At 42.1% G+C, this 26,435-nt stretch overlaps 2 protein-coding genes, 1 non-coding gene and 1 pseudogene across 12 annotated transcripts in view; 2 read left to right on the top strand and 2 right to left on the bottom strand.

The window, feature by feature from the left end:
* Window positions 1-267: 267 nt before the first annotated feature.
* Window positions 268-374, bottom strand: LOC117198730 (U6 spliceosomal RNA). Its single transcript, XR_004479961.1, has one exon. It is a non-coding gene; the product is annotated as a U6 spliceosomal RNA (small nuclear RNA).
* Window positions 375-11,772: 11,398 nt separating this feature from the next.
* Window positions 11,773-13,393, top strand: LOC117198729 (protein FRG2-like-1). Its single transcript, XM_033416423.2, has 4 exons — window positions 11,773-11,905; window positions 12,245-12,322; window positions 12,555-12,632; window positions 12,924-13,393. Exons 1-4 carry the CDS (start codon window positions 11,773-11,775, stop codon window positions 13,391-13,393), a joined length of 759 nt encoding a protein of 252 aa, XP_033272314.2.
* Window positions 13,394-16,831: 3,438 nt separating this feature from the next.
* The window catches only part of LOC105747734 (zinc finger protein 677-like), a 136,416-nt gene continuing 126,812 nt past the window's right edge, over window positions 16,832-26,435 (top strand). For 8 of the 10 annotated variants that reach the window (XR_007474305.1, XR_007474304.1, XR_007474306.1 and 5 more), the window contains exon 1: window positions 16,844-16,961. Coding sequence is in view for 5 of the 10 variants with exons in the window: in XM_049703418.1 (XP_049559375.1) it covers window positions 16,911-16,961 (51 nt within the window). In the remaining 5 variants the exon portion in view is untranslated. Of the gene's footprint in view, window positions 16,962-22,445; window positions 22,514-26,435 lie in introns of all 10 variants that reach the window. The other 2 variants (XM_049703416.1, XM_033416413.2) reach the window with 1 other exon arrangement.
* On the bottom strand, window positions 24,430-25,194 carry LOC101277176 (synaptobrevin homolog YKT6-like; annotated as a pseudogene).

Below are 26,435 nucleotides of genomic sequence, written 5' to 3'. Positions count from 1 at the left end.
CCTTTGTCCATTTTAACAAAATTAAATATAACTACCTTTTAACATTTCTTAATAACATTAAGGTTTTTTTTTACTGCTTTTTTATCTCTGATTCATAAAAAATCAGTTTTCTTTTTTATTCTGATTCATGGCTTCTAAACCAATTATCATTGCACCGTGTTATGTCAAGACTATACTTTTTATATAGGATTTAGAAACCATCTACAAAAGCAGTTATTTTGCTCTATGCACAAAATGTAAGTCATTTTCAAATCCTCTCCATTGTATAAAAATATGGAACACTTCACAAATTTGCGTGGCATCCTTGCGCAGGGGCCATGCTAATCTTCTCTGTATCGTTCCAATTTTAGTATATGTGCTGCCGAAGCAAGCACTAAGTGTTTTGGTTTTTTGGGTTTTTTTTTTTTTGCGGTACGCGGGCCTCCCACTGCTGGGGCCTCTCACATTGCGGAGCACAGGCTTCGGACGCGCAGGCTCAGCGGCCATGGCTCCCGGGCCCAGCCGCTCCGCGGCATGTGGGATTTTCCCAGACCGGGGCACGAACCCGTGTCCCCTGCATCGGCAGGCGGACTCTCAATCACTGCGCCACCAGGGAAGCCGGCAAGCACTAAGTATTTTTTAAAATGTGAAATACACTGCCACAAATCGCTGAAATCAAATTCCTTAAAATCAGAAATGAAATTCAAATGGAAATCATAAAGAAGAAAAAACAGGTAAACCATTTTGGGTCAAAACTTAGGAGCAGGACAAAATCTGACTTCAGGGGAAATTCTTTAGTCTAAATGGACACGTTATAAACAAACAAAAAACAAAAAAATTATCCAAAGTGTTCTGGGTTTTTTGTTGTTGTTTGGTTTTGTTTTTGACCACACCACACGGCATGCGGGATCTTAGCTCCCCAAACAGGGATCTGACCCGGGCCCACTGCATTGGAAGCGTGGAGTCCTAACCACTGGACGGTGGGAGAATTACCAAAGTGTTTATCTTAAGAAAATGAGGACAGAAAAAAAATTACAGAAGGTAAAATAAATAAATAAATAACGGGGAATTGGCTAACTAAAAATTAAACAGGTTCTAATGGAAATACAAATAGAATGCAACAGAAAAATAGCTTATTCCACAGACTCATGAAAAGTAAATATAATTTATCATACTAAATTATATTAAGAAAAAGAAAAGGGCTTCCCTGGTGGTGCAGCGGTTGAGAGCCCGCCTGCCGATGCAGGGGACACGGGTTCGTGCCCCGGTCTGGGAAGATTCCACATGCCGCGGAGCGGCTGGGCCCGTAAGCCATGGCCGCTGAGCCTGCGCGTCCGGAGCCTGTGCTCCGCAACGGGAGAGGCCACAGCAGTGAGAGGCCCACGTACCGCAAAAAAAAAAAAAAAAAAAGAAAAAGAAAAGACAACTTTGCCATAGAAACAGGAAAGAAAGGGTCAGAACATGCTATATCGGATACTGGGGCTGACTTATTTGAAGGTCTAGAATAAAGTACGCTCTCCTCTTCAAATTTCAATGACCCAAATCAGGTAGTGAGGAAGGATTTCCCAACCATAAAATAAGGTAGAATAACTCTTGCTTCCACATTGCACTAGGAGCTTCACACCTGAGGTGCTGCTCTGTTTTGTGTACAGGCTTAGGGTCAGGGTCCTGAATTTCAGCCACCTCCAAACAAGTTCTCATGAATACAGTAGGATGAAAGATAGATGAACAAATTGCTTATAGTTTTATAAAGCCCTCGCTCAAAGGATTCCACAACTGCTAAGCCACCACCACACACAAATCAAGTGCTTGGTGACCATTCTTTGAAAAGTCTGACATTCATTGAAAAATTAACGTTTTGGAAGTATTTTGTGAATCAGTCACTGTGCTAAGAAATTCTATTAAACAATGAACTAATCCTTACCTCAACGTCTAAAATGGCCCTCTGTTGCTTGTTCCCACTCTCCTAGTTCACTGACGATAAACAGTAATGAAAAGTAAAGTGCGCTTCTGCTGTCTGTCCAGAACCGCCCAGATATGTGGACACTGGACAAAACCACCGGAGAGAGAGTGGTTGCCAGGATGCCTGGAGAAGAGACCACTGACCAGAATTCCTTCTTCTGCTGGGCTTTACACTGTCTTAGGACCCCCTGGACTTTCCCTCCCGTTAATCTCATCATCCTAACCTGATCACATGCTAACCAATCATCACCCACAATCCACTGACCGGATGCAATGTTCTATTGGGTGTTTACCATTCCTTCACACTCTCACTTTTTCTCAAATTTGTACATCTGAAACAATACGCTGTATTTTGGTCTTTGCCATTTTCTATGATTTTAAAACTACATTCGTATAACTATGTAATTTTAACAATATACACTATGTCTAAAATATTTATGCATATGTCGCTACGGGAGAGGCTGTGCATGAGTGGGGATAGTGGGTATATGGGAAATCTCTGGACTTTCTGCTTCTATTGCCGTGAGCTAAAAACAGCTAAGGGCTTCCCTGGTGGTGCAGTGGTTAGGAGTCCGCCTGCCGATGCAGGGAACACGGGCTCGTGCCCCGGTCCGGGAAGATCCCACATGCCGCAGAGCGGCTGGGCCAGTGAGCCATGGCCGCTGAGCCTACGCGTCCGGAGCCTGTGCTCCGCAATGTGAGAGGCTACAGCAGTGGGAGGTCCGCGTACCACAAAAAAAAAAAAAAAAAAAAAAACAGCTCTGAAAAATAAAGCCTATTTTTAAAAACATATCTCAACATGCTGGCTTATTCTTTTTGCATCTTGCCAATGAGAACTCAGTCTTCCCAGTGGCACTAGCTCAGTGACAACCCAGGACTTTGGAGACCCTGACCTCCTGGGCACCCATGAAAACCAAGGTTAAGAACAGCCTGGCTCAGCCAAGATACAGTGGCAACCTAGGTGTCCCTCAACGGATGAATGGATAAAGAAAATGGTGTATGTACATCAGTGGAACATTATTCGACCATAAAAAGGGAAAGAATGTTACCTTTGGTGACAACATGGATGGACGTTGAGGGCATTATGCTAAGTGAAAGAAAGCAGACAGAGAAAGACAAATATGCTGTGATCTCACTTACACGTGGAATCTAAAAAAGAGAATCAAACTCATAGATACAGAGGACAGATTCGTGGTCGCAGGGATGGGGGCACAAAAGATGCAAACTCCCAGTTATGAAATAAATGTCACAGAGATATATGTACAACATGGTGACTAGAGTTAAAATATTTAACTGCGTATTCGCAAGTTGCTGAGAGTAGATATTAAAAGTCTGTATCACACACACACACAATTTGTAACTATGTATGGTGACAGATGTTCTGCCTGTGCCCCCAGGACCGGGTCTCTGATGCTCCAGGGGGTTGGGAGGCCTCCCCTCTGAGGATGGCAGGGGCATCTCTGAAAGCAGTCAGGGGAGCAGAGCTCAGCTGAACCCCAAGGAGTAGGACAGCAAACCCGCAAAGCCTGGTCTTCAACAACAGGCACCCAGGCTGGTGGGAGAGAGGTGTTGGGACAGGAGATTTCTGACTAGCACACCTCTCGGAGTTTCCAAAAAGAAGCAGCCCTGAGGCCAAATGCCCAGTCCCTTTCTTCTCAGGGAGCTCTGCATTGCACTAAGAGCCACTGTGTATTTGGTGTGTATGTGTGTGCCAGCATGTGTTTTGTTATATTTGTGTGTGTGTATCTGTGTGTGTCTGTGTATAGGCTCAATTCATGTGTGGTAGAGGGTGTCCACCATTATGGCTCTAACCCCATACTTGCAAACTAAGAGACACTGGATAATGGACCTGGATAAAACGCAGATTTGTTTGTAGGAGAAAAAAAAACCCAAAAGATTAATTTGAACTCCATTTTTTTATGTTCCTTAACAAATCACAAAAGCAACCAGTGCTCATTTCTGAAAATTCAACAAAAAGTAAGTGTAGAAGATTGCGGTAACCAGCCAGCACTCTTGAATTGAGTAAGTAGCATTTGTTTGTCTTGCAGATAAAGGAATGGCATGTTTGACGATCTGATCCATATTGTCTATAATTCCAGCCTAATTGTCGTTGAACTCTTGGTATCATACTCCCCCTTTTTCTTGTATCTCTTTGAAAATCCTTCTCAGGTACTTTGGTTTCATTTCTTTGCTCCTAATTTAATGGTAGTTCAGCTAAGTGGTCTGATAATTAGGAAGAACTCACTTTGGGGTGGAAGAACGTGTCATCAAAGCAGAATACCCACTGAGACCCACCTCCAGGAATGGAAAATGGCCTTTACCAAGCATTTCAAGATCCCTTCGCAAATACTATCTAGAGACTTGTAATTGGTTTGGGTAATTAGCAACTTCTGAAAGAAAAGGTTTTCATAAATGTTTTCAACTCCCCAAGCCTGCAGGGTCATTGCCACTACAGGTGAAATGGTAATTGCAATTCTAAGGGGAGGTGAGGTCACAGAATCACAAACCATATCTCAGGGTCTAGCTCCCCTCATTCTCACATGGCTGTGATCATACACTGAGCATGCAGACATGGGATGACTCTGGGAGAATATTTTCTATTTCGATCTGAGAGGCAAAGTCTGTATGGTATGGGTGCCTATCAGGAGTAAATGTGGGTAAGTGATCATATAAAAAGAAGGGATTGGGCTTCCCTGGTGGCGCAGTGGTTGAGAGTCCCCCTGCCGATGCAGGGGACACGAGTTCATGCCCCGGCCCGGAAAGATCCCACATGCCGCGGAGCGGCTGGGCTCGTGCGCCACGGCCGCTGAGCCTGCGCGTCCGGAGCCTGTGCTCTGCAATGGGAGAAGCCACAACGGTGAGAGGCCTGCGTACCGCAAAAAAAAAGGAGGAGGAATAATTCTGAAGCTTGAGCTGAGTTAGTAAAGAGAGATGGGGTCCTAGACCCGCCACCAATTCCTGATGCCTCCTAAAGTGACTTAGTGTAATTCTCAATGACAGTGATTGCTATTGTTTAATCCAAGTGAAGTGAAACCTGATTTTTAATTTCACCAATGATGATACTTCAGAAATACAGTAGTCAGGTTACCTTACAGGTATCATAGAATGAGTTTTCAGGTTTAGTAGAGGTATGCCATTAACATCTCCATGATTAACAAAAGCTACAATAAATCTACAGGAATCATCTAATCCTGCAGAGAAACAGTGTATATAAATGACAATTGCTGGAATAGAAATATTTTCTCTACCTCGGGGTGTATGAAATTCGTTAAGGAGATATTAACTGAAAACATCCATTGTTGGTTAACTTTGGTAAGAGCGTTTTCTGTCTCCAAATTAGGGAAGGAATTTTTTTATGGTAATTTCAAAAATGGGTTTCAGATAGCAGATATCAGGCACAAAAGTATCTAGTGACCTATTCTTTGATTTTAAAATATTCTTATATCCATTCCAATCAATGTATCTAATTTTATTAAAATACTTAAAACTTTATTCATAATTAGTATTGATGTATACAATAAATATTTAAAGGTAAATGGAAACTTGTTACAAAAAATATTTTTAAGTACCATCAAATCTAAAATGAAATGAAAAAGTATGAAAACATGTAGATATACACCTGTATTTTATTTAAGAACATAACTAGCTAGCTTTGTTAAATAGCATCATGTTTAAAGGCACTGTTCTTTTACCAACCTAGCAAGGTTCTAATTCCTTTTTTCCTTTTCATAAAAAGCCTTTAAATTTGGACAAATCATGAATTTATCTGTCTCGGTGTTCCTTATCTTTTCATTGAAAGTACTAGTGCCAACTGCGTCATGAATTATGTAGAATACAGGGTGTACGACATACTTGGCTTTTATACAGCGATCCATATGCTGTAAAGCTCTTTCGGTGTTATATATTCAACTTTCAGACACCTGTTTAGGAGGAAAAATATATAAGTAATTACTTATAAGTGGGAACTAATTTAAGTGAAGAATATTGAAATTTCAGTTACATGCTATGGAGTTCTGCCTCATGTTCCAATGCAGGAAACTCAGGCTCAGAAGAAAAATATTATTCTTTGGGATTTGACAGATGGCCACCAGGAATTTGGCAATAGGAATGATCTTTGTATTCCAGACTACAGTTGGAATTCTGGGGGATTTCTGTCCTGTTTACCATTTTCTCTTCCGTTACTTCACAAAGTGCAGGTTTAGGTCCACAGATTTGATTCTCAAGCACATGACTGTACCAATCTCTTGGTTATTTTCTCCAAAGGAATCCCTGAAACGTCAGCAGCTTTGGGGTTGAAACTTTTTTGCAATGATTTTGGATGCAAACTTGTTTTCTATACTCACAGAGTGAGCAGGGATGTGTCCATTTGTACCACTTGCGTCTTGAGTGTCTTCCAAGCCATCTTGATCAGTCCCAGAGACTCTAGGTGGGCAGAGCTTAAGGAAAAAGCTCCCAGGTTCATAGGCACCTTCAACACCCTCTGCTGGATCTTGAACATGATGTTAAATATTTTGGTTCCTTTTCATACGACCGACAAAAGGAACGACACGAACATCATAAGGAAAAAAGATCATGGCTACTGTTTTGCAGTATATCAGGGCAACATTACAGAGTCCTTCTATCTGCTCTTGGTATTATTGCATGATGGTTTCTGTTTGGTGCTGATGGTCTAGTCCAGTGGTTCCATGGTTTTCCTTCTACACAGGCACAAGCAGAGGGTCCAATACATCCATAGGAACAATCCGTCCCTCAGAGCTTCTCCTGAGACCACAGCTATCCGAAGCATCCTTGTCCTGGTGTGCTTCTTTGTTTCTTTGTGGACTCTCTCCTCTATCTTCCACATTTGTTTGGCAGTTTTTAACAATCCAGTTTGTGGATGAAAAATACTTCTACACACATCACTGCCTGTTTCCCAACTATAAGCCCCTATATTCTCATGATCCTTAGCTCCAGAGTGTGTAGGTTCTGCTTTGCTTGCTGTGGAATTATAAATCCCCTAAACTTATCATAAATATGTAAATCATATGCATATTCAGAAAGCCTGGTTGTTTATTCATTAATTCTTTGTTGTATAGGTACATTTATGAAATAGTCACATTACAGCAACACATTTACCAAGTTCGGTAAACTGCACAAACTGAGCTTCTATTTCTTAAAAACAGTGCCATCAATAGCAATTTAATTGAAATGTGATATATTTATCAAGTTAACGTATATGTATTTGAAACTTCATTTATGTATGCATGTATAAATACATATGTGTCAGTGTATTTATGTTCTATATGCATATACATAAAATATAGGTTGTCATTATTTTTTCATCAATCAATAACATTGAAAAATTATAAACTAAAAATAAGATATGATATTAATTATTGTAATTGCAAGCAGCTTTAATCTTTAAGTCTAGTCAATCTGAAATATATATATGCATTTATATTTATATGATATATATGTTTATATTTTATATATACACACATGAATATATATATATATATATATATATATATCCACCTTCCAGAGCTACTTATTTAATTTTTTAACTTTACATAGAATATGCTTTTCAGTTTTCTATGTAAAACCTTATATTTTAGGTGTATGCCTTGGGATAATATCCAACTGAATATACCAAAAAATAATTGACTTTAGTAGGAGAAGTCTTCAAGGCGAATTTAAAAATGGATATATTTATGAATAGATTCTTCAACTTCTTGGATGACCTTCATTACACACATTCTATTTTTTTTCTTTCTCATGCTTTCCACCCTGAGGCTGCTAAGGCAGATAAATTTGGGGAAAACTGAGAAAGATGCAGAAGGTAAGATTTCTTGCCATGTCAGCCTCCCAGATATCTGCCCACGAGGTCTGGTGGAAGAGAAAATGATGAGTCCCTTTCCTCTCTTTAAATTTAGATTAACAGCAGACAATATTTGCGTAGCTAGTTCCTTAGGACATAGTGACTCTGGTTTTGGTAAAGGAGTACTCTCATTTTTTTTTTATTGGTATTTTCCTCCCAGAGATGGTCACTGTTTTTCTTTGTCTCTTTTCTCTATGTTCATGCGAATCACCTCATTGTTAATAGTTTTACTTAATACAGATATTAATAAGTAGATAAGTATATGATCTGAAATTAGTAACAATTTAGTTTCTACTCTGCATTATTTTATCTTTCAGTACTGTTTCATGTCTCATAGTTTAGGGCATGGCATGAGACTGTCCCATAATGCATGTAGGGAATTCCCTTGTGGTCCCGTGGTTAAGATTCTGTGCTTCCACTGCAGGGGACGGGTTCGATCCCTAGTTGGGGAACTAAGATCCCGCATGCCCCATGGTGTGGCCTAATAATAATAATAATGATAGTAATTCATGTAATAGTTTCCTTTATGCTTTTGTTTGTAGCACAAAGCAAATGAGTCTTTCTGTTCCCATCCTAATATTGAGCCATGCACACTTGCATTCATTAATCCAAATTGGGATGGGGTAGATTTCTGCAGTATTATACATATATCTTTTCAATTAGTGTCTTTATTTTCTTCAGAAAAATACCCAGAAATGGAATTGCTGGATCATATGGTAGTCCTATTTTTTAATATTTTGAGGAACTGCATACTGTTTTCCATAGTGGCTGTACCAATTTACATTCCTACCAACAGTGCATGAGGACTCCTTTTTCTCCACATCTTCACCAACACTTGTTATTTGTTGTCTTTTCGATAACAGCCATTTTCACAGGGGCAAGGTGATATCTCATTGTGATTGTGATTTGAGTTTCCTTGATGATGTGGAATCTAAAACACAAAACAAATGACTGTATAAAATAAAACAGACAGACTCACAGGTACAGGTATAGAAAACAAACTAGTGAATACCACTTAGGAAAGGGAAGTGGGGTGGGACAAAATAGGGGAATGGGATTAAGAGACACAAACTACTACCTATAAAATAGATAAGCAACAAGGATGGTATTGCACAACACAGGGAAATGTAGCCATTATTTTCTAATAATCTATACAAATATTGCAACACTATGCTGTATACTTGAGACCAATAGAATATTGTAAGTCGACAACACTTCAATTAAAAAATTTTTCTAACGCTGATAATAACTCAACTGTCCTTATCAGGTCAGATTGTGCATGCTCAGAAAACTCCATGGGAAACAATGAGGCTTCCAGAATAGATGAGGAAACATGAGGGGAAGTTTCCCTATCCAGCTAGACTTTCTGTTGTTTCAGGATGCCCTGTTCAAGCACCAGTGCTAACCTAACCAATTCAATATGTATGGCTGTGAGCATAACTCTATACTGTTAGTCCCCAGGCAATAATGAAAACTCTCCATGATGGATTCTCGGTGCCCAGAAGACTAGTTACCTGCCCATAAATCTTAACTTAGGAAAGTTCATCCTGTTTCCAAGCACCTACCCCGATACCCTAGGTTAACTATAAAATTCTGGAATGGGCCCTGGGTGGTGCGGAACGCAGCTGTGAAAACTTCCAGATCTTATCATTGTTAGCCTGATCTAGATCCCACCCTGTGAGTAAGTTACACTATCATAGATGGATCCATTGATTAGATAAATGTCCTTGCCTCCTTTCTCGGTCTCAAGATGCCTTCTCAAAGCCATACTTAGAAAATACACATGCACCCCAATGTTCATTGCAGCACTATTTACAATAGCTAAGACATGGAAGCAACCTAAATGTCCATCAATAGAGGAATGGATAAAGAATATGTGGTATGTATATATACGATGGAATATCACTCAGCCATAAAAAAGAATGAAAAAATGCTATTTTCAGCAACATGGATGGACCTAGAGACTATATATTAAGTGAAGTAAGTCAGACAGAGAAAGACAAATGTCATATGATATCACCTATATGTGGAGTCTAAAAAATGATACAAGTGTACTTATTTACAAAAGAGAAACAGACTCACAGGCTTAGAAAACAAACTTATGGTTACCAAAGGGAAAATGTTGGGGGGGGGTGTTGGTATAAATCAGGAGCTTGGAATGAACATACACACACTACTGTATATAGATAGATAACCAACAAGGACCTACTGTATAGCATAGGGAACTCTACTCAATATTCTGTGATAACCTATATGAGAAAAGAATATGAAAAAGAATGAATATGTATATATATATAATAAAAATTAAAAAAATAAATATCATGAACTCAAGAATTAAAAAAAAAAAAGATGCCTTATCAGTTCACTGGGCATTTTTGTTCCCTTTGCCCTCGAACACAATGCAATCACATGAGATCGAATCATGGGGGTCCATGGAATTGATCTGGCCGGTCTCTCACCCACAAGACCTTAAGAGATATTTATTTCCTGGTTACTTTTCTTCTGCATTTTGATTTGATCACATATGTATGTATCTGATACAATCAACTATAATTTGATATTTCTCATTCCCAAAATTTTAAGAAATTCTAACATATATGTACATACTTTGAACACCATATATCATTTTCTGCAAATGTAAAATATTTTTACACATGTCCTTATACTGTCTAATATTTTATCAGGACTTTTCTCCCAATTGTTTTGGAAAAATCTCCTTTTTACACATGTACCTATAGTTCATTGTGTTTCACCACTGTTTGTAATTTTTGTGTGTCAATGCACTGGGCTTTTTGGTTATAATCCCTGATCCTATTGGTGAGCATTTATGTTTTTCCTTCCACTATCAATGCTCCCATGAATACACTTGGGCAATCTCCTTGTTGTTATAAACAGAAAGTGAGAAGTTGAATTGCTGAGTCATCATTTTCACGCATCTTCAGGCTTAGTTTGCATAATCATGTATCTCCTGAAGTGGTTAAGCCCAAAAATCTCACTAACTCCAGAGGAGAATCTCCAGCTCCCCACATCATAGGCACACTGGGTAACATCTGAATTTTTTTTAGTAGTATGTATGTGAAAACTTGGTGGTGTTTTTATTTGCATTGACTTTATTATTAGCAATGCTGTATGTAATGTAACATAGTTTTCATCATATGAGTTTACTAACCTGTCAATTGTTTTGTCAATTGTTTTCCAATTTATTGTGAATAGTTTCCTTTTGTTTTGAATTGGTAGAAATTGAACTTTATATATCTGGATACAATTTCTTTCTGAGTGATGGGGATTATAAGTAGGTGGTTCCATTTTGTAACTGCTTTTAATGATATTTTCAGACAAAATGTACCAGTTCTAATGTTATGAGAAGTAATCTTGATGTAGGAACTTTGTTTAAATCCTGGCTAAAAAAAAAATCAAAACCAATAAAATGTGTTTGAGTAATTTAGATTTAGAAGAATGTGAATATGATCTGGGTATTAAATGATATTTAAAATTTTTTGAAATAATTTTGTGTTATAAAGCCTGGGAGTCTTTTATTGTCTTTTATATCCTTAAATGATTACTTCCTAGAACTGATTTGATGGCCTCCAACTTATTTATTAGACAAGTACATAATTCTACGATTTGCACTCAAGTCTATCATCTCCATGTCCCACCTAACCCCCACCCAAAGGAGAAGTTTGAGATGTAGGATTCAAGACTGGAAAAACATTGAACATTTTGAAGAGGTCTTAAGGGTAAACAGAGATTCACTTTCTCTTCCTGTGTCAGGTTCCCCCGTACAACCACAACCAACAAGGTTCATAATCTCGCACCATCTCAGGCTGGGATAAGTGATAGGATTGTAGAATCCAATCAGCCAATAGGAGCAAGCCACGCCCCATGAGGGTCTAATAAAAGGCAGGCACATCGCGCCTGTGGACACTTCTGACTCGGAACCGCTCTGAGAGAGGACCTTTCGTTTGGGCTTCAAGATGGAATCGGGCACTGAAGACCTACACCCGCACAGCCCCTCCATGGAACACCCCACTGCCCAGCCTCCCGTCCAGCAGGACTCCATGGAAGAAAGAGACTCAGATGTGGAGGACAAACTATCCGAAGAAAAAGGCAAGACATTCTCTTCCCAGTGAAGAGACAGCCACGACCAAAGACCAGATAGGGTCCTGGGCTGTTTGTCTGAGGCTGGAAGGAGGGATGGAATCAGGGACACCGAATTTGTGTTTTGTTGGGATTTTATTTGGAGATCGGTGATGGGAGACGTCCCCCAGCCCTATGGGGGCTTTGAGTATTGTGGCAATAATCCCCCGGAACCATATTATTGCTCCAGTTCATGTGTCTGAATGCCCTCGGTAGAGAGAACTGCCCACAAATACAGGCTAGGGATGGACTAAGGGCTTCTGTGTCCCTCGAGGGAGGACAGTCATCTCAATGCCTCTTTTTCTCCAGGGTCAGAGCCCGAGACAGATGAGGAGAATTCAAAGGAAAACGAGACACAGGACAGAAACAGCTGCACTACTCTGTCAGGTAAGATTTCGCTTTTCTGGGGAGGAGGGACAGGGCATATGGAGTAAGTCAGTCTCCCTGGGCAGGGAAGTGGGTGAGCTTTGGCAGCCAGGCCTTGCACATTCTGGACTGTAGGATGTGCAGCTGGGACACGAGCTTTGGTTGGGATCCTGGCTCCTTGTGTGTCCGGGATAGGCTAGGTTTCCAGCGTGCCGGGTGCAGGCAGTCATTCAAACTGTCACTTGATCCACAGATTCAGAACGCAGCTCCAGTCCGGAGAGCTCCAGGAAGAGGAAGCTCAATTCCAGGGACGGCACCTGCGAGAGAACAGGTAGGATCTTGCTTTTGGGTCCCCAGGTGTACAGAGAGAAAAGCAGGGAACCTATCCAGTGTGTGGGCACATAGGGCCGTGTTCAATGGCTGAAGCCGTTTGGAGACTCTGGGATCCAGGGAGCATTGGAGGGCCCAAGGTGGGCATAGCATCACCTCATTCTAGAGCTGAGGGGGCAGGGCAGGAGCAGGAGAGAGATGGGGTTTACGGAAGGGACATTGTGAGATCCTGGGAATGGGGGTCCATGAGAATCAATGTGGCAGGTCTCTCACCTACATGCTTGCTCTGCAGGGGCCTCTCCAGATGAGCGCAGTGCGACTTTGGAAAAGAAGAAACAGAAGGTCCTTGACTCTGGCCACAGCAGGAAGAGTGAAGAAATCCGGGATGCCCGCCCCAGGAGGTCCCAGAGGAGGCGCCCTGGGCGCAGCAAGAGGCCCAGATCCAGGTCCCCAGGAGACCAGCCGCCTCCACTTCGGAAAAGCCTCTTGACCGCCCTGCGCTCTATGTCTGAGGCCATTTATCAGAACATAGTTAATGTGTACAATCAGAAGGGCTATTCCCCGCTGCTCTGGGAGCAGCTGGCCCAGCTGCGGGGGCCTCTGTGCACCGCGGTGCTGACCACGTACGCCATGGCCAACCAGGCGGCCTATGTCTTCCCTGCTGAGGGCTGGCTCGTCCCAACCCCACTGTCGGCTCCCTCGAGTCCAGCCGGGGATGGAGGAGAAGGTCCGTGCTCCAAGGACAGTCTACCTCTTCCCTAGACAGGCTGTCAGTGGATCAGGCCTGACTTAAACTAAGGGTACCCAAGCCTAATCAGCAGAGACTGCAGTTCTGAAAGAGAGCAAAGCCCTGCAACTGCCCAGATTCTCCAAAGTGACCGGCAGGGCCAAGTTTTCACACAGGGTGTTCCTCATAAACACTAGAACCTGGGGTGGTCATAGGAAAGGAGTTTGAAAACTTCAGTCAAAATGGTGAAATATGGGTTTCCTTGAGGACGAATATTACGACGCTTTTAACATTCGTGTTAGACAATTGATGCGCCTTAGGACAATCAAGTTGCTGTATTAACCCCCCAGGCCTCTTGCCTCTCAGGAGCGCTAGCGCTGAGGTGCACATTCTACACTGGCATTATTTTATAGTGAGGAAAGTCAAGCACTATTTTATAATGAGAACAAATATCAGGGTGTAATTCATATGCATTTGCATACTTTAAAGTGTAGCAAAGTAAGCATATATTCGTATCCTTCCCCTTTTATTTGGAAAAGGCTGTAGCTCTTCCCTCCTTCACCTCCAGTCCGTGCAGGACAGATATCCACAAACCTTTAATAACAATCCACCTTGAGAAATGTTTATATTTTTCAGTTTGATGAAATGAAGGTGACGCCACCACATGTTTTTGTTTGCTTTTTATTTACTTTAGATAAACTGGAAGTCAAGATATATGAAATGTTTTTTGACCATGTGTATTTATTCTTCATCTGTTTCACCGTATGTACCTACTTTTAAATTTTCTCCTACTTCATAGATTTCAGTTTGTTATATTTCCTAGAGGATATTAAATATAATATAGATATAGTCATTGGCTTTATATTAATATATTGTTATATTTAATTCTATATACTCTTTGATTTGCATTTTACACTGGCATCATGCAGTCTCAGCATATAAATGTATATAATTTTTATGTAAGAAAAATAAAATTAAAGCTTTGACAATCTGTTTTAGCCTTTGCCTTATCATTCCCATGTCACTTAGTGATGAAATAGTAATGTTTTTCATGTATTGTATACCTGAATACAATCCCATATGGGATTAAGATCCCACATGGAATTTCTTTTATTGTATGTGTGGGTAGGGAAGCAGTGTTCTTTTCACCTCTGCTTCATCTCCACCTTGACTTTCCTACACCTACTAGCTATTATTGTACCTAAGCTTAGCAATTTATCATTCCAGTAAATGGGGCCAATTCAGTGATATTACATTACAAATCAGTTTGCACCCATGACATGGCTTCAAATTATACGAAATAAGTGATTACATATGTACAAACATTTGAATTGACAAGTTACACTTGGAAACTGAGGATGCAATTACAAAATGATGAAAGAAAATAAACTACTTAGGAATAAATAATAAAAATGTGTGAAGGCCGCCACTGTCTCCCAGGCTGGTGGGTTCACCAACCTGCAGCGGGCTGGTACCCGGGCGTGGCGCCGGGCGCCAGGGGCGACGGGAAATCCAGTTTTCCCTTGAATAAAGGACATCAAACTAGTTACTACATTGGGCTTCCCTCGTGGCGCAGTGGTTGAGAGTCCGCCTGCTGATGCACAGGACACGGGTTCATGCCCCGGTCCGGGAAGATCCCACATGCTGTGAAACAGCTGGGCCCGTGAGCCATGGCCGCTGAGCCTGCGCGTCCGGAGCCTGTGCTCCGCAACGGGAGAGGCCACAACACAACAGTGAGAGGCCGCGTACCACAAAAAACAAAAACTAGTTACTACATTGTTTTGTCATTTGACATCATTTTTCTAAAAAAAAAAAAAACAGTTGAAGGAATACATAGAGCAGGTTCTGGTAGGGTTCCTGGCACAGTAGCTTCTGTTCCCCAGCAGGAAACTCCCTCCAGCTTCTCTGTCCAGAGTTTTTAATCAGGGTTTTATTACCAGGCATGACTGGTTAAATCACCGGCCATGTGATTGAACCCAATCCCCAGCCTCCCTCCTCTCTCCAGAAGTTGGGTAGCTGCATGTTCCAATCCTCTGATCACCTGGTTGGTCTTTCTGATGTCCAGGCTCCCATTCCATAGCTTTGTACGGAACCCCCATTCAGAGTTTCCTTAGTATAATAGCAAAGACACTCTTATCATTCAGGAAATTCCAAGGTGTTTCTGTTTTTTTTTTTCAATTGAGGTATACTTGATTTACAATGTTGTGTTAGTTTCTGGCGTACAGCGTAGTGATTCAGTTAGTGGAAATTCCAAGGGTTTCTGAAGTTTTGCACCGGGAGCCTGGGACAAAGGGGATATGTTTATTCACAACTGATAAATCAGTGACATTAAAAATTCAGAAATATGCCGAAGTGCATAAGAAAAGTTAATAAGCAGCAGAACTACACTGAAGATAACATCATTAGTAGTTGATATTTGGGAAATGGAAATTTCTATCAAAATGGTCTTACTCTTCACATCCTATAGCATGATACAACTCAAAGGAAAGAAAAATCTATACAGTAAAATACAAAAATATGGTTGAGGGCTTCCCTGGTGGCGCAGCGGTTGAGAGTCCGCCTGCCGATGCAGGGGACATGGGTTCGTGCCCCGGTCCAGGAAGATCCCACATGCCGCGGAGCGGCTGGGCCCGTGAGCCATGGCCGCTGAGCCTGCGCATCCGGAGCCTGTGCTCCGCAACGTGAGAGGCCACAACAGTGAGAGGCCCGCGTACCGCAGAAAAAAAAAAAAAAAAAAAAAAAAAAATATATATATATATATATATATATGGTTGAATTCCTTCCTAAAGTTTGTTTCTCCAGCTCCTGACTATAGCCAACTCCTTGTTCACTGTCTCCAACGGAGTACCTCAGATAATGACAGGTTTGGGGTTGAAATTTTTCCTCACTGATCTTTTTGATGCCTCCAAGTGAATGGGGTACAGAAGTTTAAATTATGCTCTGGAGGGAAGTGAGTATAAAACTGCACATTCCGCACAGGCACAATTTTGCCTTTCCTGTCACTCCAGTTTCCATCACCTCTAAATCAAACCCAGGCTTTCGCTTAATTAAATAAAAAGCTGTAACTGCCTGGGGCCTCAGAAGTTCCGGGATCACGCCCACAACGCCAAGCCCCGCTCCCAAGGTCTCAGCGCTCGTGCCGCCCTTGGTGGTTCCTCATCTTCATCTGCTCGCAGTTTTCACGTAAACCGTTCTCAACTCTCCGCTTCCAATACAAGTGGCCCGCGCATCTCTAATCCTGCACGTAGCCTGGCTCCAAAGGACAACAGACACGTTCAAAAGATTCAAAGTAGAAACGCGGAGCCTGTCCGCAAGGAAGAGGAACAGACCAGAATCTTCCAGTGGCGGGTGCGGGTGGTGAGGCTCCACCAGAGACACCGCCTCCACCCGCCGGAGCGTCTGAGACGCGCCCCTTGGCGGCCCCCGCCCCGCCTCCGGCCCCGCCCCCGCCCCGGTGCGCACGCGCAGTTCCCTGCAGACCCGGAAGCGGATCCCGCGGAGAGTCGCAGGCACTCGGGAGAGTTAAGTCTCGGTTTTTCTGGAAATTATGCTATGAGGTCTTCGGGCACTGCTCCACCACACCCGGCCTTCCGGGGTCTCCCGGTAAGTTAAAACCCCTGAACGCGCTCGTCGCTCTTGCTCTAAGTCTAATCTTTCGCCTGTCTCGGCGTCGGCAGAAGACTCGGTTCGGGTCCCTGGAGTCTGGTTCTGGTTCCGGTTAAATCGTTCTGAGGCAGGTACCGGCCCCAACTTTCTGCCTTCGGTCCATATAGACACTGACTTCCTGCAGCGATGTTTTCCTACTCTGACTCCCTTTCTCAAACCTTTGACTCCCGGCCCCCTTCCCCACCCCCATTCCCACCCCACCCCACCCTGCGTCGGGTAAAGTCCTGACTCAGGAGGTGGATTTGCGCTCTTCACCTCCCTCCCGGGAGACCAGTGAGGGAATACAGAGGCGGAAATATATGCAGCTAGTGAGGCATCAGAAATATTGTGGAGACTGACCACGACCACCATCCCCCGCCTCCCCCCCGCCCCCCGCCCCGCTCCAAATCTTACTCCCTTGGTTTGAATTCTCTGCTGGGTTATTTCGGTTCATTTGGTAGGGGACCAACGTCCTGTGCCTCACCAAAACTAAGTTCTTAGGTTTGGGTTTTTTTTCTTTCTTTTTTTTTTTTTTTACAGTGATGAGAAAAATGAGAAGGGACTCCTGTCATGTTGGTTTCTAGTGTATGAGATACTGTCTGCTGTGTTCTGTATTTTTTTATTTTATGACTAACTGTATGGAAAGTTGTCAGGAAGGCCTCTGTCAGAGGATGGATTTAAAAAAAAAAAAAAGAAAGAAATATTGTGGAGAAAGAACAACAGGTGTTGATACAGAGGTTGCAACAGAGTGAGGCCAAACAGTCTGGGGGAGGAGGAATCGAGAGAGAGAGGGAAAGAAAACGATGCATAGAAGAGAGAGGAGGAAACACAGAAATGGTCAAAGGAGAAAAGAGAAGCAGAAGGACACAGAAAGACATACACAGAGAAAAAAGCACATAGTGGTGGAGAAAATGGGGTCCCCAAACCTAGGTGAGTATTGAGTAGATTGGACGTGGGATATTAAGTTCTGAAGTACTAACATGTGGCTCTGTAATCTAATTTATGTAAAATTTATTGACTTGTTTTAATTATGCAGAAGACAGTTGCCAAGCTAGGTGTTTGAGGCGTCTGCATTTTCTAATCATTGCATCAGATGATAATTTCATTTGCAAGCCCTATTCATCCAGAAGGCAGAGACTTAGTCAATTGTAGGTCCTCCTCTTACCTTTCAAGAAATGGGGAAGAATTTCTTTCACCACTTGGTGCTTTTTTAAAATGGCTACTTTTGTTTGTTTTGTTTTTTAAAGATTTTTTTTATGTGTATCATTTTTAAAGTCTTTATTGAATTTATCACAGTATTGCTTCTGTTTTATGTTTTGACTTTTTGACGGCGAGGCATGTGGGATGAGATCGAACCTGCATTGGAAGGCAGAGTCTTAACCACTGGACCACCAGGGAGGTTCCTAAAATGGCTATCATTAACAGTACTCTTGCCCTCTCCCTTTTCTACTGTGGCTCATGCCATCCTTTTCTAAATTTGATGTATCCTCACACTTGTTTTAACTTTAATCTCAGAACCCAGTGGCTATTTTTTAAATTTCCAGATTATTTTCCCTCTAAATTTTATTGTTCAGATTATGAGGGTTTTATGCTTTATATCCTAACTTGGAACTGTTCTTTGATGTCTGGTCTGGTAGATAACTTTACAGCATTTCACTATGCATGTGGTTAAGGATGTCGATAATCTTTTAACACTCAAATCCTAGTTTAACCAGTTAGTTTAATATTTAACAGCTTTTTTCTTCCCTTAAGAAAAAATGCTAAATTAGTGAGCTCTGAGCTGAAGTCTGCAGCTAAGTAGATGTTCCCCTCTAGTCCTCTTTTGTCCTTTCTGTGCAGATGTTGAAAGGTGGGCTGGATTGATGCGGAACTTTGTTCCAACAGAGGCCATGTTTTCATGATGAAGAGACTGCTTAGAGCTCATCTCCACAGGCGATCCTCTTCCATGTTCTCCTGCAGTAATAACTATTTATAATTTGGGTTTTTTTTTTTTTTTTTGCGGTACGCGGGCCTCTCACCGTTGTGGCCTCTCCCGCTGCAGAGCAGAGGCTCCGGACGCGCAGGCCCAGCGGCCATGGCTCACGGGCCCAGCCGCTCCACGGCATGTGGGATCTTCCCGGACCGGGGCACGAACCTGTGTCCCCTGCATCGGCAGACGGACTCTCAACCGCTGCGCCACCAGGGAAGCCCAATATAATTTGGAATTTTTGATTCTGTTTTTTTCTGGAGTAGAGGAATTAAAATTAAATGTTTGTGTTTGATTAAACCCCTGAAAGAGAAGCTTCTCTCGCTAAGGAATATGAAAAGTAATCTGGAATTAGGACAAACTCTTTCTGCTTAAACCTATACAAGCCACCACTTACACTCAGTTCTGCTCACTCAACTCAGGCTTCTTCAAAGTAACTTGGTTAAATTACTTCCCCTGTGAGTCTCATGCATCACCTATAACATGGAGAAATTAAAGTAGATCGGGTTTTCTGGGTCTGAGCAAGTGAGATCCCTGAAATGATTTTCAAAATTGGTCTTGCGTTTGCATTTGGCAGTTTTCTGGAATGAGTGCCCAGTTATAATTAGAATTTGAAACGTGCCCCAGTCCTCCAACAAGTATGAAAAACTCTTAAGAAAGGGACAGGGACATAGGCCCAGAGACAGAGGCATACCTTTCTCTCAGCTTCTCTTTCTCTATCTCTGTATCATGGGGCAGATCTTTTTTTAAGACTTAACATGAACATTTCATAGTGTATGCAAATGTCAAATCACTATGTAGTATACCTAAAATTAATGTAATATTGTACATCAACTGTATTTCAACAAAATAGGGAAAAAAACTAATATGACTTTAGAATATGTTGCTATAAGTGCAACATTCAATATCAATAACATAAACACAGATGGTTGGTCCTCCATCTCTTCAGTATAATATTATGTTTTAGACTTTGGGCCAAATTTTAGGAAGAACCTTTGATAACGTAGGATGCCTATATGAGAAAGCAGAACTGAGCCAGAGGACCTGAGACAACTTTTTGAATAATTGCTTAATTACAATCTTCACATAAACTTTGGAGCACTATAACTGAGTGCAAAAAAACACAGTATTTATTGGTTTATGATGTTTGTCATAAAAAAATACACAGTATGTTTTACTGAAGGCAGAGGTTATGAAGAAAAGATTAGACCATGTGTTTGTGGAAACTTGTAGTGTTGGATGTGTTGCTGTGTGTGTCCACGCTAATCAGTATCAACGAGAGTATGAGTGGGCAGGTAATGCAGTCATATGGAGAACAGTTCCTACTCTGATTGCATTGAGGGGGTAAGAAGGCTACTTGTTGAAGATAGAAAATACCTCATCAGTATGGACTACCCTAGCTCCTTAGGTGTTATTATATCCTCATATTTAATGATCTGGGTCCAGTCCCAGCTGACATAAAATCCACTTTTTAAATAGTGCTCGAGGTTGCACCAGTGGATGTGTTGGGAGCCACATCCTTGTACCTTCTGGTATACAGACAAATTTTAGCACTAGTAATCCAGTAGGAAGGTAATAAAATGATATTCATAATAAAATGATATTACTATGAAATGATATTGCTGTAAACGCAATGACATCTTCCAACTGGTGTATGCTTACTTCTGCTTCTGCACTTATACCTCTGCTCAATCTCAACAACTTATTTTCAGTGAGACACTGAAACACAGATATTTCTTACCTAATAATTATGTTTTCATCGAGTGTTACATGATTAAGGATATTGTCTCGGGAGTTCCCTGGTGGTCCAGTGGCTAAGATCCCGCACTGCCAGTGCAGGGGGCCTGGGTTCAATCCCTGGTCAGGGAACTAGATCCCACGTGCTGCAACTAAAGCTTTTGCATGCCGCAACTAAAAAGATCCCACGTGCCTCAACTAAGACCCGACGCAGCCAAATAAATAAATAAATACAATTTTGAAAAAAGGATATCGTCTTACCACTCAAATGCCTTGTTTCAAATGGCCTATAAGCAGACCCCACCGAATGATGAGGAGCTGGGTAAGTCAGTTACCATAAGGTGGGCTTTCAAATTATGTTCAGAAGAGATCTCAGGAGGTGGCTGCCAGCATGTGGAACCGAATGCAAGCTACCAGAGTGGAAAACATGTTCCCTGTTACACAGAGCTTACATTCTTTTAGGGAAAATAGATACGTGAATATTTTTAAACATACCTTGTTAAAGGAAATAACAGAAGCATGTGTAAACTGCAGAGGTGAATGATTCTTTCTGGGTGGGATTAAATGGGACCGTTAGGGGAAGAGAAAGAATCAGGAGAGGCAGCTCTTACAGCCATTTCATCTTAGTTTATTTTTATTATTCAAGTTGGATTTAAATAGTTTATATTAATTCAACAGCTAATGAAGGAGAAGCAGCATTCCAAAATAAAGAAAGTAAGTGTATTGTCAGGATGGAGAAGAGGGTATTAGCATCCTGTAACGTTGCTTGGACGCAGAGCGTGACGCAGAAAGAAATGCAGGCAAAGCAGGGGTCCTGTCACCAGGGGACTCACGACATAGTCTCTCCTAAGGAGCTTGATTTGATCCTGTTGACACAAAGAGGTCATTGAGAGGCTAAAACAAGATACTAATAGGTCAGTGTTGCATTTTAAATAGTGAACTCTCATAAGTATGTGGATTATGGATTGAAGGAAGAAGAAATCACAGGCAAGGGAAACTCGCAGATCTTTGAAATTATCTGAGTGACACGTGAGGATGCATGTGGGGTAGAAAGCGTCATATGAAAGGAAAGGATGAATTTGAAACCTATTGAGAAGGTAGAGTCTGTGTCGTTTGATGATTTATTAGATGTAGGTAAGAGGAAAGGATGGAATAATTGAAGATGATACATTGTTCCCTGGAAGAATAGATACCGTGCCACTAATTAAGTTGAAGAAACAAGTATAATTACAGGTTTTAGGGTAAATCTTAAGTTTAATTGTGTCATCTGTTGGCTTTAAACCCTCTTAGGGTTTCCCATCGCCTTCAGGACAAAAATCTAAAGTCTTCAGTATAGCTTCAGCAGGGAGCTCTGGAGCTGGGGTGGCCCTTCAGAGTTGCTCCCACTTGTGGGATGGGGCAAGCATCCTATCCTGCATCAGCCAGTCACTGGATGCCGGCTTCCTCGGGAGGAGCCAGGGGCTGGGACGAGGCACTTGCCTCTGGCTGAGGGCCAAGTGGACAAGGACGGCGCAGTTGCAGCGCTGGGCGTTCCAGCAGCAGCAGGGAGGGCTTCCTGAAGAAGTGGGTGACGGGCTCACCGACTGGGCTCCTTACAGGAGGTTATTTGTCTGCATCCCTCCTGTTGCTGTGGCCCTTCTCTCCCCCGTATTAAGGTTCTCCCTGTGTGTATACTTGTGGCGTGGGGTGGGGGGGGTATGTTGATTCTAAGCATTTAAGAACGTATTTTTGTCACACAGAATAATCCTACCTGAGAAAGAAGCTCAGAGGAAGAGGAAAGAAAGGAGAAGGAATGGCCCTTTCCCAGGTGAAGGTCATATTCTTTGTGGACTGTTCTCTCCTTCCTAAAATGACACGTTTTGGACGCGCTGAGCTTCTTGGTCTCTGAAGGTTCCTGTCTAAAATATTTACTCACACACAGGGCCTTCCCTCAGTCTCCTGTCACCTCCCTGCAGATTCCATGTCACTGTGACCCAGTGACGGGGAACTTGGGAAGAGCCCCCTTTCAGGTGGTCATCCCGTGAAAGGTTTTATACTCAGGCGTGGATTGGAGATGGGGAGTCGGCTCTGTGGTGTCAGTGACGTAGGGCAGTGAGGATTGTGTAGTGCACCCTTCTGAGTGCCCCTTCATCTCCACGTAACCCAGGATGAAAGCGACTACATGTGTAAGTGATGTACTACTGTGCACAGATACCTGAGGAGGTCTGGGCAGGAAGACTGATATGGGGAAACTTGCTTTGTCAGATATTATAAGTGCCTTTGAAGTTAAGTGAATCAGTGTGTTTCTGACTCCAAATTATCAGTACTTTAGAATAGAATGGAAAGTTCCAAAATAGAAATAAGGTATAGAGAGGGTGTTTTAGTACATAATTTGTTTTAAAAAGTGGAATCAAATTAATTGTCTAACTGGAAAGGCTCTATAAATTATTCACACCACATTCATCTCACAAAGACCCAGGTGTTCCGGTAAAGACTCTCATGCAGGGCCTCCCTGGTGGCGCAGTGGTTGAGAGTCCGCCTCCCGATGCAGGGGACGCGGGTTCGTGCCCTGGTCCGGGAAGATCCCACGTGCCGCGGAGCGGCTGGGCCCGTGAGCCATGGCCACTGAGCCGGCGCGTCCGGAGCCTGTGCTCCGCAACGGGAGAGACCACAACGGTGAGAGGCCCGCGTACCGCAAAAAAAAAAAAAAAAAAAAAAAAAGACTCTCATGCAGCAGGTGTTTTAGATTAAAATGATTATAATTTAGCCAAGACATAGGAGCAGAACTTTCTGCCATCAGAGAGCCTGGAGCCACATTCTGATTCTACTAACTGTTGTTCAGGGTTATATTTTTTTAAATTAGACATCTCATGTATGTATATTTGTGGTTCAGCTCCACGTAGTGATGCGGTTTAGAGACTGAGAAGTAAAACATCCCCTTCTCTGTCATGTCTTCCACCATCGCTTACTGTCTCCATTAGGTACAACTGTTAGCTCTTAGCCCAAATCTTATAAAAATACATTTTATAATCTAAAGTGACTTTAGAAAATATTTTTTGGTAAATGTTTTGTTATGGTATTTTATTCTGCAAATTTTTAAAAAATTTTAATTGGAGTTGCTTTACAATGTTATGTTAGTTTCAGGCGTATGCAAACTGAGTCATTGTACATATACATATGTCCACTCTTCTTATTTTTAGATTCTTTTCCCATACAGGCCATTATATTGAGTAGAGTTCGCTGTGCTATACCGCAGGTTCTTATTAGCTGTCTGTTTTATATATAGTAGCGTGTATATGTTAATCCCAATCTCCCAATTTATCCCTCCCCCCCATTCTGCAAATTTAAATATTTACATGCCATATGTGTTGGAGTTATTTTCATGTTAGTAAACATAGAGATGACTTTCTCATTTATTTCCTCATTGGACTATTCTCTTAATGAAAACACAAGGGTTTTCACACTTTTTACTGTTAAAAAAAAATGCCATAGTGGCTGCTTTTGTGCAGGCCAACTTCAGTACAGATGTCTAAGGATTTCTCCAGATTGGGCAGCTTAACCATGATTACTGCATTAATGATGGTGTTTCCAAGGAAGAACAGACATTGCGTACTAAGTAAAGATTTTTTTTTTTAATTTTTTTTACGGGAGTCACTGAGCTTTATGGGTTCATTCGGCCCCAAAATACACTTTTAGGGGACCTCAAATTACTAGACATGTGAATCTGAACGTTCCCTCCCCACCCCCAGGTCCCTTCTACCCTTCAGTTCCTCCCATGAGCTCTAAAGTCAAAGTTGAGTCTGTCCCACTCGGGTCGTTCCACAGCGGCTCTGCTTCCTGGTGGCTGCAGTTGTGATATGAATGATGGTGACGTTCCAGTGCAGGGGCCTCTGCCAGCTGCTGTCACATAATCGCACAGCATGAATTTTGCTTCCAGGCCGTTTTATAGAAGGCTTTAGACTGTATTCCCAGTGCTTCGGACTTGGACACCAGGTCATCTAGCTTTCTGCCTTGCTCTAACAAAGACTCCATGGTGTTGTGCAGGATGATTTTGGTCTCATCTAGTTCAGCCTGCACTTTAGTCATGGGGTCAGCTTCTCAGGTGTTCTGGTATCTACTGAGGTGACCATCCAGGCCTGTGTACTGGATGGTACCAGGGATCCAACTGGCCAGTCTATCCTGTCGACCTGCTTGGAGAATTCATCTAGTACTTTCTCCAGCAAGGTAAACACCACCTGGGATGAGTATTCACTGTCAGCAATGACTACTCCCGCCAGACTGTCGTTTCTCACGTAGACATGGCCCAGATAGTCTCTGATAGAAGCTCTGCTGCCTTTCGAGGAGCACTCCACAGTCAGTTGACTTGTGAAGGTCATGAATTCCTGAACGCTGGACCTCTGGAAGAAGCTGAAGGAGGACACGTCGTATGCGGCTTTGAGCAGCACCGCCTTGGCATAGCCTTTGTACAGGACGCTGAGGCTGTACAGCTTCATGGCACTGCGCCCTCAGGCTGGCTACCGGCCTGGCCACGGGACCAGCTCGCAGGGAGCAGTGCGGCGCCGCCCCTCGAGACCACCGCCGGCTCCTAAGTAAAGATTTTAAATCAACTGTTTTAAACATACTCCGAGAGCTACAGGAAACCATGGACAAAGAACTAAAGCAAAGTGGGAGAACAGTGTTTCAACAAATAGAAAATATCAATAAAGAGACAGAAATTATAGAAAAGAGAATAAAAAGAAATTCTGGAGCCCAAAACTACCATAGCTGAGATTGAAAATTTATTACAGGGTTTTGCAGCAGACTGACCATCAGAATAAAGAGTCAGTGAACTTAAACATACATTACTTGGAATTATCCACTCTGAGCAGACAAAAGGTAGAAAAAAGAAGAACAATGAACAGAGACTAAGAAACCTTTGGGGCACTCCCAAGAATACTAGTATAGGGGACTTCCCTGGCGGTCCAGTGGTTAAGACTCCACACTTCCAATACAGGGGACACAGGTTCGATCCCTGGTCAGGGAACTAGATCCCCGAATGCTGTGTGGCACAGCCAAAAAATAAAAAAATGAAAGAAGATGCACATGGTGATTCTTAGTTAAACAATGTGGGCACAAAATGAGAACTCGATAAACATTTGTTTAAAAAAAAAAAGAATACCAGTATACATATAATAGGGGTCACAGAAGGAAAGGAGAATGGGCAGAAAGAATATTTGAGGAAATAAGAGCTGAAAACCTCATAAATTTATTTAAAAACTACAAATGTAGGAAACTCAACAAATTTCAAGTGGATAAACACATAGAGAGCCTGGGCAGCACACATAACCAACTGTTAAAAGACAGAAAGAGAATGGGGAAAGTAGCAAACAGAAACAACTTCTTGTGTACAGGGAGCCTCAATAAGATTAACAGCCTATTACTCATCAGAAACTGGAGGCCAGGAAGGAGTCTGATGATACATTTAAAGTTTGAAAGGTTAAAATAAACTACCAGGAATTCATTATCAGGGAAAGTATGCCTTAAAACTGATAGTGAAATTTAGAGATGCCTTCATAAACAAAAACTGAAGGAGTTCATGCTGACTCACTTATCCTACATGAAATATTAAATGGAGTTCTTTAGACTGAAATGAAAGGATAACAGCAGTACCTCAAAGCTGTGGGAACAAATAAAGAACAGTGGTAATGTAACTACATAGGCATACCTAAAAGCCAGTATTATTGTATTTTTGATTTTTAACTCAGTTTTTC

The sequence above is a fragment of the Orcinus orca genome, chromosome 20 (genome assembly GCF_937001465.1).
Source record: "Orcinus orca chromosome 20, mOrcOrc1.1, whole genome shotgun sequence".
Taxonomy (NCBI): Eukaryota; Metazoa; Chordata; class Mammalia; order Artiodactyla; family Delphinidae; genus Orcinus; species Orcinus orca.
The sequence above is the reverse complement of the archived record's forward strand: the minus strand, read 5'-3'. Positions and strand labels throughout refer to the sequence as shown.

Excerpts from the sequence above, each read along its gene's own strand:
- LOC117198729 (XM_033416423.2), top strand. The coding sequence starts at position 11,773 with ATGGAATCGGGCACTGAAGACCTACACCCGCACAGCCCCTCCATGGAA. Across the intron at positions 12,323-12,554 it reads CAGCTGCACTACTCTGTCAG|ATTCAGAACGCAGCTCCAGT; the intron begins GTAAGATTTCGC and ends CTTGATCCACAG. Across the intron at positions 12,633-12,923 it reads CGGCACCTGCGAGAGAACAG|GGGCCTCTCCAGATGAGCGC; the intron begins GTAGGATCTTGC and ends CTTGCTCTGCAG.